Raw genomic sequence first — 18,002 nt, forward strand, 5'->3', positions numbered from 1 at the left:
TACAAGCAGGATAGCAGTGCTAAAGGTATCCAAAAAAAAGTAATGGCTTGTGATGAGAGAACCACAAATGCTTAGTTGTGAAAGTGCTGCTCCATTAAGTCGAACTCAAATGTAGTTTTTGTAAATACGTACAACCAAAACGCCGTCTGAACTATAAACGGTAATAGGAATTAAATTCATACGGAGCAATGTGCATATTGAAAGCATCTTTCCTAAAGTGGGGGATATCACATATCACCCCATGAGAGGATATGGAAGCTATAACTTAAAAAAAACCCTACAAGTTCACTAAAAAAATGGGTTGGGGGCGTCAAGCATTTGTACTTTTCTGAAAATAAAGGAACAGCAGTAGTAGAATAAATTTGTTTCGAAAACTCTAATTTAGAGGCCCTTTTTTTGGCCTGCGGCCATCATAAGATTAGTTTTGCGGACAATATAAAGGACTGAATTACTTCTTCGATGACCGAATATCAATGAAAACTTACTTCAAATCAGTTCAAACATACTTTTTCAAATTGGATTAGAGTAGTAGTTCTTGATTCTTTTACTAGAGGGTGCACAAGCCCCAGGGCCTGCGAGACCAGTTTTGAGGGTGAAAGCTAGAAAATATTTCAAAAGCGGTATCAACGAGATATCTCGCCTCTTTTAAAGCCTGTTATTTTTAGCACATTGACAAATCTGAATATTTTATGAAGTTGATTTCTCAGTGGAACACTTTTTCCTGTATGACTTGGTTTTTGCGGCTGCTGAAAACCTAAAAAAAGCCTACTTCATTAAAAAAAAAAAGTATGGCATTTTGAAGGGGGGTTTAAGGATTTCTGCTGTGCCGCTTAATAGGATAAAGAGTTTTGAGAATGTAAAGAGGAATGTTAAGGGGAGGAACGGCGAGAATGTCGTGCAAAGTTCACTGGATACGCGGACTAGTAAAACGATTAAGAACCATTTATATCGATTTTTTCCCCCCTGAATAATTAACATTACATTGGAATTTACAATATTGAAAAACGGACTGCGGGCTTTATACATTTCTCGAAAGGACCAAGTTGTATCGCTGTGTGGAGTTTGTGCACTTATGGTACAGATGCACTGTCTATGATGTTGAATACCAAAAAAAAAATAGAATTAACTAATTATATATAATTATTATCTCGATTAACAGCCAATATATCGCACAGCACACCCTACTTAATGTATGTGTAAAATTACAGGATGATTTTCTCTAACAACTCTTAATTCATCTCTTATATAAGATATGTTCAAAGCTTCATATAAATTCTATCCGACGCTCATTTTTGAATATTCTAATTGATTTTATAGGGGAAAATGTCATTAATAACAAAGTTGAAAAAAACAACAACTTTATGATGAAAAGCCAGATCCTGATCTTTTCTATAAACCGCACGAGGGGGCTTTATATTAATATTTGAGAGAAAGCTATATGCTCTCCCACTTACGCTACTAAAACACCTGGCAAGAGATCGTTTACTGTTTGGGCATTTGCAGAGCTCAATGGTACTCACATTGAGCTTTGTTAACCTGTAGAATGAACTCAAGCACACTGTTGCCCTCTTTAATGCAACTTATATTTATAACTAATCATGGGTTGCTCTCTCATTATAAGCCATTACTTTTGGATAACTTTGGCCCGCAATTTTCTACAACTTCTGATTCATCTCTTATAAGGTATGTTTAAAAGCTATATATAAATTCCATCCGACGTCAATTTTTTAATATTTTTAATTGATTTCATAGCGAGAATAAAACGCCATTAATAACGAGGTTGAAAAAAAAAAACTTACTTTACTGATGAACAGCCGGACCCTGATCCTCGCTAAAAACCGCATGTGGATGGTTTATATTATCAGTTGAAAGTTCTACTCCCACGTGAGAAGACGAAACTCAAAACCAAAAAAAACCTGTACTTTCGGCCAACTTAATCCATACAGAAACTTTTCTACCACATGAAACAAAAGTAAACGGGACAGATGGTCCTGCCCCGGCAGTAGCGTATCGAAGTATCCATTTCACGTCAAACTCTCTCCGTATAATAAGAGAAAGGAGGCTTCCCAACGTCTTTCTCGATATTATGCGAGTGGCTGCGAGACTTCTTTTAGAGAAAGAAAGAGAGAGTGTGTGAGAGAGAGAGAGGTCGATCTCTGGAACTGAAATGATCGCGCTTTTCGCTGAGCGGGCGAGAAAACAAGAAAAATAAAATTTAAGGGGGAGCGCAGGCGCGGAGAAGTGCTCGAACCATGGGACATGCGCCCGCGGACTCGCTCGAAGTAAGAATGCTTTTTTGTCGGACCAACCAGGGGCAAACAAATTCCAATCCCAGGTAAAACTACGTGCATTATATAAAGGTGGGAAGCTCATTACTAGAAAGCTGGAGCAGTTTAATTTGTATAATTAGTATAGTGAGGCATGTTGAATCATGGCATTATTATTGATGTTCGTATGTTCGAGGGACCTGTCAAAATGTAACGACTGAATGGCGTAAATAAAACATCTAAACATTACCATGAATATTACTATGAACAGTGAATTTTGTGGAATGTAATTTCCATGAAATGAAGAATCTTGGAATAATCAAATATTTTTTCATGAAATGACATCGGAGTTTTCAAATATCATGAAAAGCCATGAAATGACAATGCGATTTTCAAACATCATGAAATATCAACGTAATACTGAAGTATCATGAAATTAAAACCAAGTCTTGAAATACTGAAGTATCATGAAATTAAAACCAAGTCTTGAAATACTGAAGTATCATGAAATTAAAACCAAGTCTTGAAATACTGAAGTATCATGAAATTAAAACCAAGTCTTGAAATACTGAAGTATCATGAAATTAAAACCAAGTCTTGAAATACTGAAGTATCATGAAATTAAAACCAAGTCTTGAAATACTGAAGTATCATGAAATTAAAACCAAGTCTTGAAATACTGAAATATCGTGGAATGAAAACAAAATTTTGAAACATTGAAGCATCATGAACTGATAATGAAATCTTGAAGTATTGAAGTACTGTATGTTGAAATGCCAAGTGCACCTTGAAATATTGAAATACTGTATCATGAAATGACAAGTGCACAGGGCCGAAACTAGAGGGGGCGGGGGGGGGGCAACTACCCCGGGTGGCCAAAATTTAGTGAGAGGCAATTTTAGCTGAGAACAAAGAACACCGTTACAAAATTACCGAATTTTAAAGTTGTGGGGTGTGGCAAAAATCCTAGTTACGGCCCTGCAAGTGCATCTTGAAACACTGAAGTGTCATGAAAATTTGTAACTTAATGCGGTAGTGATCGAATATCATTAGACGGCAAAAACATCCGAAAATGTTTAATCGCCATCAAATTGTAACGATGTCTCTAAACATTGAGATATGAAATAAAAAGTTTGAATTACTGAAATACTACAACAAAAGACAACGGAATCTCAAAATATTATAGCATCGTAAAATATAAGCGGAACCTCTTAATAATGCATCATTATGAAGTCAAAATGAATAAAATGAAAGGGAAATATACCAGGAACAAAGAAAATCTTGAGGGGGGAGAAAGTATCGCGAAACGAAAAAATGGAATCTGGAAATGCTGAAATAAGAAAACGACAGCGGTATCATTAAAAATGTCGGAGATAATAATAACGATCTCTTGAAAAAGTATGTTTTGCTAAATTACATGATTTACATAAACTAAATCTTAAACGAAATAAAAAGAAGTTGTGGAATTAAAGAAATATATCATGAAACAGAATGTTGGAAGTAACATGAAAATAGAATGAAATGTGGTCAAAAAGAAATATGAGATGGGAATTGAAATATCAAAGCATCATAAAATTATAACGAACAATTGAAATTGTCTAAGAATCATGGAATCACAACGTAGTCTTGCAATAACGAAGCATCGTGAGAGGAAGACGATTACATTCAATGTGAAATGACAAACAAATCTTGAAAAACGACACGGAATCTTATAATAAAGAAACGTGAAACGCGACAAAAGAATCTTCAAACATTTTGATAGCGTTTTTTTTTTATAAAAATACAATATAGTAGTGGAAAATAATGACCGTGGTCTTGAAGTTTAATGAAATGAAAATTGCAATTTCCAAATCGTGAAATTCATAAAATGACAACACAAAGATCGAAAATCATGAAACAACAACCGAATCTTTAAATATTGGGCTATAATGTGCAGCCGAAGGAATCTTGAAATATTGCAGTGTAATTAATGACATTATAATATTGAATTATTGAATGGCAAATTAATCTGAGCTATTGGAATATCATGAAGAGCTGAAGAGATCTTGAAATATTGAAGTGTCACGAATGACAACGGACTCTTGAAATGTTGGAGTATCGTGAATGACAACGGCATCTTCAAATCATGAAGAGCTGAAAGAATCTTGAAATATTGGAATATCTTGGGAGACCATGAAGAAATCTTATACTGAAGTAACGTGAATAACGACAAAATCTTAAAATATTGGAATATCATAAGGAGCCAAAAGAATCTTGAGATATTGGAATATCATAAGGAGCCAAAAGAATCCTGAGATATTGGAATATCATAAGCAGCCAAAAGAATCTTGAAAAACTGGAATATCATGAAGAGCTGAAGGGATCTTGAAATATTGGAATATCTTGGGGGACCCGAAGAAATCTTATACTGAAGTAACGTGAATGACGACAAAATCTTAAGATATTGGAATATCATAAGGAGCCAAAAGAATCTTAAGATATTGGAATATCATAAGGAGCCAAAAGAATCTTGAGATATTGGAATATCTTAAGGAGCCAAAAGAATCCTGAGATATTGGAATATCATAAGCAGCCAAAAGAATCTTGAAATATTGGAATATCATAAGGAGCCAAAAGAATCTTGAGATATTGGAATATCATAAGGAGCCAAAAGAATCTTGAGATATTGGAATATCATAAGGAGCCAAAAGAATCCTGAGATATTGGAATATCATAAGCAGCCAAAAGAATCTTGAAAAACTGGAATATCATGAAGAGCTGAAGGGATCTTGAAATATTGGAATATCTTGGGAGACCCGAAGAAATCTTATACTGAAGTAACGTGAATGACGACAAAATCTTAAAATATTGGAATATGATAAGGAGCCAAAAGAATCTTGAGATATTGGAATATCATGAAGAGACAACACAGTATGTATGACATTATCCATTCCCATCATGTTATAACATGAAGTATCATGAATGACAACAGAGTTTCAAAATATTGAGGCACAGAATGGAAATTAAAAAGATTGTCTGTACCTACCGTGTTCTTATGGATGGAATAGTTTTCTCAAGTCATATATTTTCTATGTTATTAGTTTTTTTTTCTAAGATCGGAAAAAATTCCCTTAGGCCGGTATTACACTATAAAAGTCTGATAAAAGTCCTAGTATAAAACTTGAAAAATGCAGCCAATAAGGTCAACGGTTACATTTTCTAGAATGTAACAAATAACCTCATTGGTTAGATTTTTCAAGTGTTATAAAAGGGATTTTTATCAAACTTATTTATAGTGTAATACCGGCCTTACTCAAAAAAAACAACACAGTCACCTACGATTTATTTAAAATTATTATGATTACAACAGGTGATCTCCATTACGGAGAAATCGGCGATTTTACTCTCGGTTAACATCAACGCCCCTCGACCCACGTAACTCGGAAAACCCTAACGACCGAAAAAGTACTCGGTCCGATTCTCCTCATTAGCACAACGGCTAGTGATTAGGACGGAGAATTTCAGGCTGAAGTTGATTACGCCACTGTTCCACCAAGTTGAGGGGAAAATTAGGATAGCGCGGGGGAAAAAAATTATACTATTTATCTATAACGTAAAAAAAGCTAGTTATTCAGAAATTAACTGCAACAAAAAAAAATAGAAATCAAACATTAGTGAAAACACATCGCTAATTAATTTCCTCTTGGAATGAAAAATAAGAAGAAAAAATATATTCAAATATATTTTCGCGTGAAAAGATCAATGGTGCAAGGAAATGGAAAAATTCTCCACGTCGTGTTAAGGATAGAAATGAAAAAGAAATGCGCAGCGTTTTCTCTCGAAAGTGAAGCAATTAACGCAAACAAACGCTGCCTGCAAACTGATTAAAACGCCTCATTTTACTTTCCCGTCATTAAAGTATATACATATCAAAGTAAAAAAAAAAATTAATTAATAAAAGGAAAAATTACGGTTCAACCTCTTTTAATAAGGAAGGATTATTTCGCGTATATTCTGAGTTTTTAATCGTAAATACTCGTACATAGCAATTTATGTTGATTTCCCCCAATTACATTCCACAAAACTTTGTCCTCATTAACAAGATAAAAACGTGATCATTATGAATCGTGAGGAGAGATATGATTTCACTAATTCAATGTTTGAATATGTTTGAATACATGTATTAAGCTTTTTTTCATCTATTTCTACGAATTGAACTGTCAACAAATTATGTAGTTCTAGAGCTGAAATAAATGTTAAATTTCTTTTAAGATTCCACCTCATCACCTGGATTGCAGCAGCAGCAGTGACGAATTCTGATGAGTATAAGCTTCAGTCAGTCTAGTGCAGCGTTTCTTCAATCGCTGGTCCAATCGCAACATTTCACCGAATTCATATAATCACTACATAATTAGAAATTCAGTAATTGTAACTTATCTGTATTATGCGGTTTTAACTGTCAGCATTATCTCTCCTATTGATTTTTTTTTTTTACCGGGTCCGCAAATTATTTTATTGGGAAAAAACGAATTGTTCAGCGCTAATATAAAATTAATAAAGTATTTTTTTTTCCAATAAAATTCAATTATTTCAGCTCCGCGTCCTCACGGAAGTAACTAAATAAGCTTGGAGGAAACTAAATAAGCTCGATATGCACTGATGCAATGCATTTACCTCAGTCAGTCAGTCACAAATTATTTTTCCTATTTGTTTTGTTATTATTTCTCCTCTTGTTTTTTGCCGGTCCGCAAATATTTTCACATATTTATTTATTTATTTTGCTGGTCCTCAAAGTTTCTCCTCATTCATTCATTTTTGCTGGTCCCTAAATTATTTCTCCAGTCCGCGAAATCGTCCAACTACTTTTACCGGTCCGCAACTATAAAAAGATTGAAGAACACTGGTGTATTTGTATTTGTATTTATTTGTATTTGTATTTATTTGTATTTGTATTTATTTGTATTTGTATTTATTTGTATTTGTATTTGTATTTATTTGTATTTGTATTTATTTGTATTTGTATTTATTTGTATTTGTATATATTTGTATTTTATTTGTATTTGTATATATTTGTATTTTATTTGTATTTGTATATATTTGTATTTTATTTGTATTTGTATATATTTGTATTTGTATATATTTGTATTTGTATATATTTGTATTTGTATATATTTGTATTTGTATATATTTGTATTTTATTTGTATTTGTATATATTTGTATTTGTATATATTTGTATTTGTATATATTTGTATTTATTTTTATTTGTATTTATTTTTATTTGTATTTGTTGTATTTGTATTTGTATAATGCGTCCATCAAGAACTGGTTATCTCATTGATATCCGCATTTGGAGTATTTATAATTCACTACAAAAAACAAAGTTACATACTCTACAAACTCACAATGTAATGTAAGTTGTTGGAAAAAAGTTTAAAAACAACCGACATACATCTCTCGGTGCTTAGTAGGATGATGATGTTTTCTTTGATGAAAAGCAATTTAGATGGACTGTATGGTTTGAAATATTACTGACCTATGCAATGACAGAGACATATCTTGGGAGTATAGGCATATAGAGATGGTTTTAGCAAAATTTCTATTTTCTGAGGTGCCTCTCATAATTTTCAGACAGTTTTTGTTTTAGCAGGATAATACTTGTGTACATATTTCAAAGTCTAAAAGGTATTGGGGTTTGAAGTCAATTCAGTAGAACCCTTTGAGCGGTGATAAACTGAGAACGTTTTGTTCTTTATCCTATAGAGCAGCGGTGTGCAAACTTTTTGAAGCGTGATCCCCTTTGAAAAAAAAATTAAATCGGTGACCCCCTACACAAAGGCTGGCCCTTCACCGGGACATTCCAATTTTTTGCCAGTAAATGTGCTGTCCCGAAAACACTTTCCGGAACACTTGTTTCGATTTTAATTGGTCGATATTGACTTCCAAGACATTCAATTTTCCTTTAATATCATATAAATATTTACTGTTTCTTGATATACTTAGTAAAGTTCTCACTCTAAAGCAGCGGTTCTCAACCGGTGCTCCGTGGAACCCCTTGGGGTTCCTTGTGTACTCTCTAGGGGCTCCGCGGCAGCTCGAGGAAAATAAAAAAAAAACCAGTAAAATTTAAAAAAATGATTATAAATATTTTACAAATAGTAAAAATAAATTAGTAACTTTGATGAATAATTAAGAAATGGGCCTACGAGGCTCCGCCATAGAATTTTTAATTTAAAAGGGCTCCGCGAGCGGCTGAGAACCGCTGCTCTAAAGTATTCATGCACTTACAAGCATACGTTTTTAAGATATATCTGTGTTTTCCGGTTGTCCTTAAACTTTTTTCCAACAGCGTAAAAGTAGAAATGCGCATATCTTTAATATTTATTTTCCTATGAAAACATTAAGAGTGACTGTTTCTTTCGTGGCAACCCTTTATACGAATCACGTTCGTTTCTCTTCGACTACGTTGGATTCGTCAAATCCCCCATCAATTTCTACTACATCGGCGTCAAAGTAGGGTAGTTAGGTACTTACGCACAAGGCACGCGAGTTTCAAGAAAACTTAACGAGATCGAGGATATATATGTATATGTCCGGAGAAATGGTCCCTTGATAATCTTCCCACACCTCCTTCTCTTGAAGTTTTGTCGACAACTCTATAAATCATAGCCATGAACTTCAAAGTCCTCTCTTCCAATTACGTGTATAACTCCCTCTCCTCTCTCTCTCTGCTCGGAGAAGACGTGCTCATCGATCAAACGATTTCAAAACTTCAAACTAAAACTCTCTCTCGCTCTTACTCTCTCGTTACTTCTTTTCCCTTCCCCAACATCTTGATACCTCTGAGTAATGGCCACTGTCACGTGACTGATTGATCTCATTTCGGATACCCTTGTTCAATCCTTTCCAACGACAACACAACATCATATCCTTAACAAAAGTAAGAAAAAACTTTCCTAACCCGATAACCCCCTACTACAAATAATTCTTCGAGAAGGGCACTGTTTAAAAAAAAACTATTTTTTTATAATTTTTCTGGTGAAATTGTTATAATTTTTATAATTTTTGTTATAATTTTTTGGCTTTTTGGTTTTGAAACGGCGTGGAAAATGGAAATGACAGAATATGTTGCGTGGTAAATGTGATAAATTCAGTTATTATGCATAATCGCCGACCATTTCAGTAGACCCGATAAATTTCGCTATTTTATCAATTATTAAATCGATAAGTTAAATTATCGATGATTTAAATTCATCAATTTTATCGATGATTACGCCAAGCATCGTTGATACATACTAAAAAAAAATTTATCACTTTTACTGGCGATTATGCATTATACCCAAGCGTCGTTGACGAACGTAATAATAAAGCGTGCTAAATTCATCACATATGCCTTGCACTATGCATAATCATCAATTCGAATTTTTCGGAACATCCCCGAAGTGTAACTCCCATAAATAATTAACTCCTGTTTGACGAATTCTGAAATCGGACCGCGATATAACAAACTCCATTTTGAATCAATTCTACAATAGTACCCCCGATACAATGAACTCTCTCATTTAACAGATTTCACGATCTTACCATGATATAATGCAGGGGTCTTCAGCCTTTTTCCAGTCACGAGCACTGCATGTACCCATCATCAGAAGAAGAGCACCCTTACGACAAGTTTAACAAACGAATGCATGAAATGACGAAGATTTTCAATCCTTGAATACAATTCCTCCGAGGTGTTTAATTGAAATGTTCATCAAGTGCTCGCGAGCACGAAATCGATCCCGAGCATCGAGCACTCTGGGTACTTCAGAGAGCACCGTGGTGCTCGCGAGCAACGGGTTAGATATGGTTGATATAATGTATTCTTATTTAATAAATTTTACTACCGTACCCAGATATAACATCCATTCAACAAACTTTTTCGATTTAATGAATTTTTAATCATGAAATCTAATTTTAATTGTTAAATCTTAAAATTCATTAAATGTTAATTCATTATATCGGTAGACCCGGCTATATTTATCAAACATACAAGACTCATTTGGAAATTCTTTTCATATACTTACGAAATTCATCAATTACGAAGTTTTTTAACAGCTGGCTGATGCGAAGATCTATTTAGGAAAGATAGAAAAAATGCAACTGCCTTTGCGGGGATCGAACCCACGTCCTTTCACTTTCCGGGTGAACGCCCTAGACCACAGAGGCAACGAATCTCTCAATCTTTCCTTGGAGCTCGTGTGCACTGAACGGGACCGTACGTGGACGGTCGGGCCTAACTCCGGCCAATGCTCACAATCACTGACACTGCTACCAGATAGCGACTAAGTGACATGATGATAGCGGAGAGTGACATCATAATCGGATTCATCACACTAAAGAATCGTGCATAATTACCGGTAAAACCAATAAATTCTAAGAGTTCATCAAACTTACCAAGTACGCTTGGGTATTATGCATGTGATAAAATTTTTTAGCATTTACCAAATTTACCGACGTTTGGCTATTATGCATAACCACCGGCAAAAATGATAATGTTTTTATAATTTATCAAATTTACCAACGATGCTTGGATATTATGCATAAACACCGGCAAAAGGGGGATAAATTTATAAAACTTACCGTGGCGATTGGAGATTGTGCGTCACCGGTTATTATGCGTAATAACCGATTTATCACATTTACCGTAACAAACACGTGATGTTATACCATATATTGTTAATTTTCATGCTTCACCCTGCTGAGAATTTTATACGCCGTAATACCAGTTACTATGTTATCATATGTTTGCCGCAATGAATTTCAGCCAAACCATTTCGGTGTGTGGAATCGAATTTTTTTTTAATAGTCGGAGATCAGTTCGTTCTTCGTTAAAAACTAATACAGTCCACGCTGCTTAATGTGATCGCATCGAGACTCGTGGTTTCTGATAAAAATAACCGAATGTGGTAACTATATCCGAAAAAGTCCCGTTTCCAAGTACGGTGACCATACAACCCGTTTGGTAAACGGGTAGTGGTGAAATAGGACAACTGCTTTCTTATTCCACATAATTGGTTGCAAAATGTTCAATCGTGTCCTTTTCTTTTTAAATTATATTCTAAAACCGGACCTCTTTCCATTCGCCCCCTCCAAGAGCTAAAATATTCTGCATTTTTATTATTCTTAGCCGTTGTGAGGCGTTAGAATTAGGGTGACCATACGTCCCGTATTTCCCGGGACAGTCCCGGTATTTTCTCTTTTTTTGGCCGTCCCGACTTTTTGGCAAAAGTGTCCCGGTTTTTCCCGTATTTTACACGAAGCCTACTTGAATTTTTTTTCTTTATTGAAGTCGAAGATTGAAATTATTTTTCATCTCAAATTATTTTATGATAGTTACAACTATATATGGGATATTAATCTCCCAAATTTGCCTTGGTAAACGTTTTTTTTTCGTGGAATACATTTTAATCCACTGCAATTCGCAGTAATGCATCATTTCCCGCCATTGTGATTTTTCCGTAATTTCAACAATATTTGGCAACTTTGTTTGGTTTTGGCGATAATTGGCGATGTCCCGTATTTCTCTCGAGGAAATATGGTCAGCCTAGTTAGAATGGAACTATGTAATGTTTACCAGAAATTACGATACGTACACAACACGTTTGATACAGAGATTTATAGACCCTTGGCCAAAGTCTCTCGCGAAAAGAAATTTGAATTTGGTCAACTGAAAGGAAATGAAAGGATGACGTCACTCTCCGCTACCATGAGGAAGGTTTTTAACAGCTGGCTGTTGCGAAGATGAATTTTTGGAAAGAGAAAATTCAACTGACTTCGCGGGGAATCGAACCCACGTCCTTTCACTTTCCGGGTGAACGCCCTAGACCCGTGTTTCTTAACCTTTTTTTTGCCTGTGGCCCCCCTTTGAACCATTTTTTTTCCCTCGTGGCTCCCCTGTCTTACCCAGAGTCGTCGACCCTCATCTAGAAGCAAGATCCTTTATACGTATCGAATGGATTTTTTCAGTGAATTTATACTGAACGAAAATTTTGCAAATAAGATTGGCCTCCAGACAACTGGCCTAGAATTTATTGAGCTCCCAGCCAGTCCAATTTCTATTCAGGGCCGTGTCAACATCATGAGTCCCCTCAGGCAAAGGGATGTTATGGTAGTCGCAATATACTTATAGCTGGAAATAAACAGCCTACATATATCCTACTTATTTTCAAAATTTGCTGTACTATACAAAATATCATAAGGTGGGGTCACTTATGGACATAAGACCCCCCGGGCATGACTCCTGACAAGAGTGGGACTGACAGCGCTGCAGCCCGGGGCCTCATATGGTTTTCATAATTTTTTTGTTTTCACACTATATTAATATAGTTGAGGAGTCTGTGAAAAATGTAGCCGGGGGCCTGCGAAAAACCCCATCCTAGCGAACCTGCTGCAAAATGTGGGCGTAATGTGTGTGTAATGTATAGTCACTAATATAAAAGCTTTATTTCTTCGCACATTAATTTTTTTTTCTCAGCCCTCTGCAGCCCTCCAAACCACCTGTTATGGCTCCTTTCTCCATTTTCTTCCGTGGCCCCCTTGAAGTATCCCAGTACCACTAGGGGGGCCATATGGCCCCCGGTTGAGAACCACTGCCCTAGACTACAAAAGCAACGAATCTCTCAATCTTTCCTTGGAGCTCCGGGCTGAGTCAGGTCCGGCAGTCCATGTACTTTAAGTGTACACGAGCTCCAAGGAAAGATTAAGAGATTCGTTGCCTTTGTAGTCTAGTGATCTAGGGCAGCGGTTCTCAACCGGGGCTCCTTGCGCACTCTCCAGGGGCTCCGCGACCACTCTAAGAAAATTTAAAAAATATATACATAAATATTTTTAAATAGTAAAAATAAATCAGTAACCTTAATGAATTATGAAAAATGGCCCACATAATGGCCCCTGCCTAAATGAATTTTTTTTTTTACTAAAAAGGGCTCCGCGAGTCAAAAAGGTTGAGAACCGCTGATCTAGGGCGTTCACCCAAGGACGTGGGTTCGATTCCCCGCAAGGAGGCAGTTGAATTTTCTATTTTTCCGAAAATTCACCTTCGCAACAGCCAGTTGTTAAAAACCTTCGTGAAAGAAAATGGCCAAGAACCTAAGGAAAGAGCGTTTTTCTCACCTTCATACATTTACTTTCATTAAAGGAAGGGAATTGCAGCAAAAGCAGGTCCACACGCGATCACTATGGACTGATTAAGTACGGAAATGTTTGTCTAAAAGGGAGAGGGGTGGGAATAGAACACACCGTCTAGCCTCCTACATAGTCTCGCAACCTGATAACGATAACCTACAGGGGGGAGAAAAAATTAAGTTACGTTGATTAAAAATTAAGTTAGCTTCAGAATACGCAAAACAAAAACTTTCGCGCGGAAAACAAAAAAAAAAAAGATAACATTATCCGATGAATATAAACTTATTCTTCCCATCGTGCAATATTGGTTCATTCCTTTCAGAAGTGATAACAATACACGACAGATAACATTATCCATGATTCTAATAAACGGCTTCGACTTCATCCGAAATACGCGGTGCAAAAGTAGTTCGGAATTTTATTCTTCGTAAAAGAAAGAAAAAAGCCTTCAAAAAATCCCATATACATGCCGAAAGTTTTTTGTGAGACTACAGTATATAAGAATAAAACGATAATAGTATTATTATTATCATTTTCTTGGCAACGTGTCTTCACCAGACACAAGTCTCATCCTTCATAATCAATGAGGCATTGAATCAGATAACGTGGTATACAAAAAGAGAATCTGCGGGATACCACACACACACATAAGAAGGATAAAATAAGAAAGTTCGGCCGCAGAAGAAAACTGGGGCTTTTCTATGGAAATAAAGGGATCATTTTTTCCCCATTTCTTTCTTTCATCTTCATAGAAATGGAAAAAAGAAACGATGGAAGGGTTAAGAGAAAGATAGAAAAATATATAGGAAAAGAATTATTCTGGGCCGATCAGATCTGTCAAACGAAGCTCCTTCGGACCGGAAAGACTATTTGATGGATGTCCCGTCCCAGGACCCAGAGGTCCCTTTTTTTTTTTTGCTCTTATACCCCTTAACTTTCATTCCCGGGTCTAAGAAAAATTCCTCTGAGAAAGAGAAAAAGAGAATCCGGTAATTTCACCGGATTTGCTCGACGTCTTCTGTCAGTGGATAAGGAACCGGGATGTGCGACAGGATAAACCGATCGAAAGATGATCAATGATTCGATAGTCAAGACACGTGACTCGTGCGAACAATCCCCCAGAAAGTATCAGGAATCCATAAAGATATGGCACGTCAGTTACCTTTCTGGCATGCTAACGATAATACAAATGAAGAAAAAATATGTCGTATACGCGGGCCATGGCCCCCACATCCTGGAGCGGGGCCCCAAGGGTGGGATCTTTTGTGGGACCCCCCCCCCTACCTCACTACCTCAGGTAGTAAGCATTTTTTAACCCTTTAAGTCAGTGGTTCCCAAGCTTTTTTGGAGCGTGGACCTCCACCCCCCCCCCCCATTTGATTAGAATTTCATCGGCGAACTCCTACTCCAGGTGACCATGTGTCCCGATTTCCAGGACAAACCTCTTTTTCTCAGCCACTTCATTGGGCGTTTTGCCTGTTGTGGCGTTGTATTTGTATTTATGTGCATTAAATATGCATCAATTCCCGTAATCAATTAGATCAAATCAGTTTTCTCAATGTGTAGTTGCCAAAACTGTTTTATTATGAGATTACGAACTTCCCACGCGTTTTTAGCTTTGAATCCTGCGAAAATCGAGAAAAATTTTAAAAATATTTAGGCATCAATCCGACTTCTTAGGAGTTAAGCATAGTATTATGCTCAAGAAAACCGGTCCTAAATGATGTTTTCGTTTACTTTCCCCATGTTAAACCTTTCCGACTCAGTGTGGCCAATCTGGGCGCACCCAACAATTCCCTTTTCAAACACTGAAAATAAACGGTAAATGAAATGAAAATTAGTTTTTAGGGGTTAATTTGAACCATGTTATTTTGTCGGCTGTAACACTAATCTCTTTATTCTGTGTACGTTTTAACTTTTTATACTGAAAGTTTGACTAAAACCGAGTAACGAATTTCAAGGTGTGCCGTCTTCGGGCACACCCCCAAAATCGAAATGGTAAGTGCAATCTTTACGGAATTATACCTGTGAACTCCTCTAGGCCTGAGTAGACTGCCGCCTACAAATGTGTGTGTGTGTGTGATTTTGTTTGGAATTCCAACTTTAATGGGTAGCGTGCCGGAAAGGGTTAACAGATGTAGCGTAATGGAATCAGAAAAATTTTGTGTCACCCTCGGACTCTCGAATTTAGAAATTTACTCCAATTTCGCCACTAAATTCAGAAAATTTTGCGCCAATAACCGATTTTCTAGTTGCCATGGCGACCTGGTGCCTGGGTGGGATTTGTCCAGCCCTGCACTAAGCCCTCTCCAAAACGCCACACCTTCTTCAAGTTAGATATATTTTTTACCGATTTTGGGCAGGTGATAAGTGCCCCACACCACCAACATCGAGATTGATAATAATACAAAAAAAAAAGGAAGAGTAATACTATATCCTTTTCTATTATTTATACTATTCGCATATTCCTTTACCATGTTTCCTACGTACGTATTTACTTTTATGTCTTTGTTTATCTCATTAAATGTTATTCTTGTTGCCTGGATATTGTCCTCGGCTGGGAGATACTGCGCATGTGCAAAATTATGAACTTGGACGTTTTCGAACTACTCAGAAAGTGGCCCCTCGTATAATAGAAGGATTCCGCGGAGCATAGTTCTGGATGCAGTTCAATTTTCCCAAAAAAGAAATTCTTATCAGGCTCTTCAGGAGTACCCCGAAGGCGAAAGTCTTACAATTCAGCGGATATTTGTGATTTTCGGAGTGTAAATGTTACCTATTTCCCAAGATTTCTGACGAAATCCGACAGTTGTGGAGTAACATAGAAGGACATAAGCCAAGAAATCTTCTCGGTACCGTAGGACATCAATGTGCCGGGAAGAGTCTAATACCCGGATCCATCAATTCAGAAATGTCCACTGAGAAAACACATAACGTAAGCTCATCTCTACTAAACGTTGAATAAGGAAAAAAAATGAAAAAATAGAAAGACTAGAGACTCTCTCAGATGAGTCTCTTCACTCTTGATGTGAGTCTATCTCGGCCATTCCGTAAGCCTATCTCAGTGGGTATGAGACTACATTGACAAAGGTAGTACTTAACGAAACACTTCTTACTCGGGAGAGGATTCTAGTAAAGAAATACAATATACACCGTGAACAAATGAGCACCTGAAACTAGTCGTAAAACGAATGTTTTTTTCTAGTTATGTTTTGTCACTTATGACCAAGGGACATGATAGCACTCGGAGATGGGGGACAAATGGCAATCTCCACACTCAAATATTTAGAAAATACGTAGTTGAGAACAATTCTTGAAGTTACAATAGTGGAGGCAACCATATTAGGGTTGAACTGTAATGGAAACGTTAAGGCCTAAAAACATTTTTCTATGGGTCCTTTTTACTTTCAGACGCAAATGAAGCCGTCCTCCTATTCAAAAATGACCACACCACAGCGTGAAGCACCTTTACAACATCAAATTAAACTTAGAAATTGGGAATTGAGTGAATCTCTTTCCAACTCTTGGAAAGTAAAACGGCAGCATCACCTCCTAAACGCGTAACTGGCATGTTTCACAAACCACAACTCAGTCTCCGGTTTAAAACGATAGCAAAATATCTGAATGGAAATAGTACGGGGGGGATTACTGGGGCTGTACTATCTAGTCATGCTTATCAGGAATCCGATCCGTATCCACACTGATTATGACAATACAGTCGAATCCCGTTACAGCGAACGCCAAGAGACTGGAGGAATCACTTCGTTAAAACGAAATTTCGTTATAAAGGAATTCCAGGTTACCTAGCATTGTTCCTATGTAAACTTATTTGGGGGGATCAAAAAAGTGTTCGTTAAAACGAGATTTTCGCCATAACGGTATTCGTTAAAACGGGATTCGACTGTATAAGCATGAAAGGGGAAATTTTCGTACTATCGACGTTCCACCTCCGAAAACAATCATCGTATTTCTCCGAATATTCGGAGGAAGATACGGATTGGGAGAGACCCAATCCTTAAGCATTGGATGATCGTATTTTCTACTCGCTTGGACTTGGAAATTTATTACGATGACTTAAGTGGTGTTTTTCCTTGAAAGAAAACTATGCAATTTCGTCGGCTTTTTACAATTGATTGGATTTAATTAGAAATCTACTCATTACCAAGTATATACAGTGAAACTTCGCTGCAACGGTACTCAATATAACGATAATTCCCTCTACGTCAATATTTTTTCGAGTGTTGTTTGAAAATGCTGATACTCTAACTGCTGCCTCTCGATATAACAATAATCTCTCTAAAACAATATTTATATTTTTTTCTTGGTCTGCAGAGTATTGTATCGAGATTTGTTTTTCACGGTATATTTCTCGATGATATAATTATATTATCCTTAAATAAATGAAGCAAAGTAATAACCTCTCCCACGTCCCTCAAAATAGGCAATAAAGGACAACAATACATTTTTATTCCAATGTGATTTTGGTAGTTCCTTATGAAGTACGGCTTAAAAAGAACTTCAATAAATTAATTAGAATGCTGAAATATCCTTCTGAATAATATTTACACGCTGAAAAATACATTTTAATTATG

The 18,002-nt window shown here is 36.4% G+C and overlaps 1 protein-coding gene across 8 annotated transcripts in view; it reads right to left on the minus strand.

Annotated features, from left to right (window-relative positions):
• The window catches only part of LOC149084660 (disks large homolog 1-like), a 393,252-nt gene that overhangs the window by 204,293 nt on the left and 170,957 nt on the right, over window positions 1–18,002 (minus strand). The window contains exon 1 of one of the 8 annotated variants that reach the window (XM_089235066.1): window positions 1,800–1,917. The exons of the other annotated variants lie outside the window; for them this stretch is intronic. Coding sequence (XP_089091192.1) covers window positions 1,800–1,844 — 45 coding nt within the window. The 5' untranslated portion in view covers window positions 1,845–1,917. Of the gene's footprint in view, window positions 1–1,799; window positions 1,918–18,002 lie in introns of those variants that run through there. 8 annotated transcript variants of the gene reach the window in all.

This window comes from Pholcus phalangioides, unplaced genomic scaffold (assembly GCF_987345545.1).
Source record: "Pholcus phalangioides strain wild (caught in Gottingen) unplaced genomic scaffold, Ppha-v1.0 ptg000008l_1, whole genome shotgun sequence".
In the NCBI taxonomy this organism is placed as follows: domain Eukaryota; kingdom Metazoa; phylum Arthropoda; class Arachnida; order Araneae; family Pholcidae; genus Pholcus; species Pholcus phalangioides.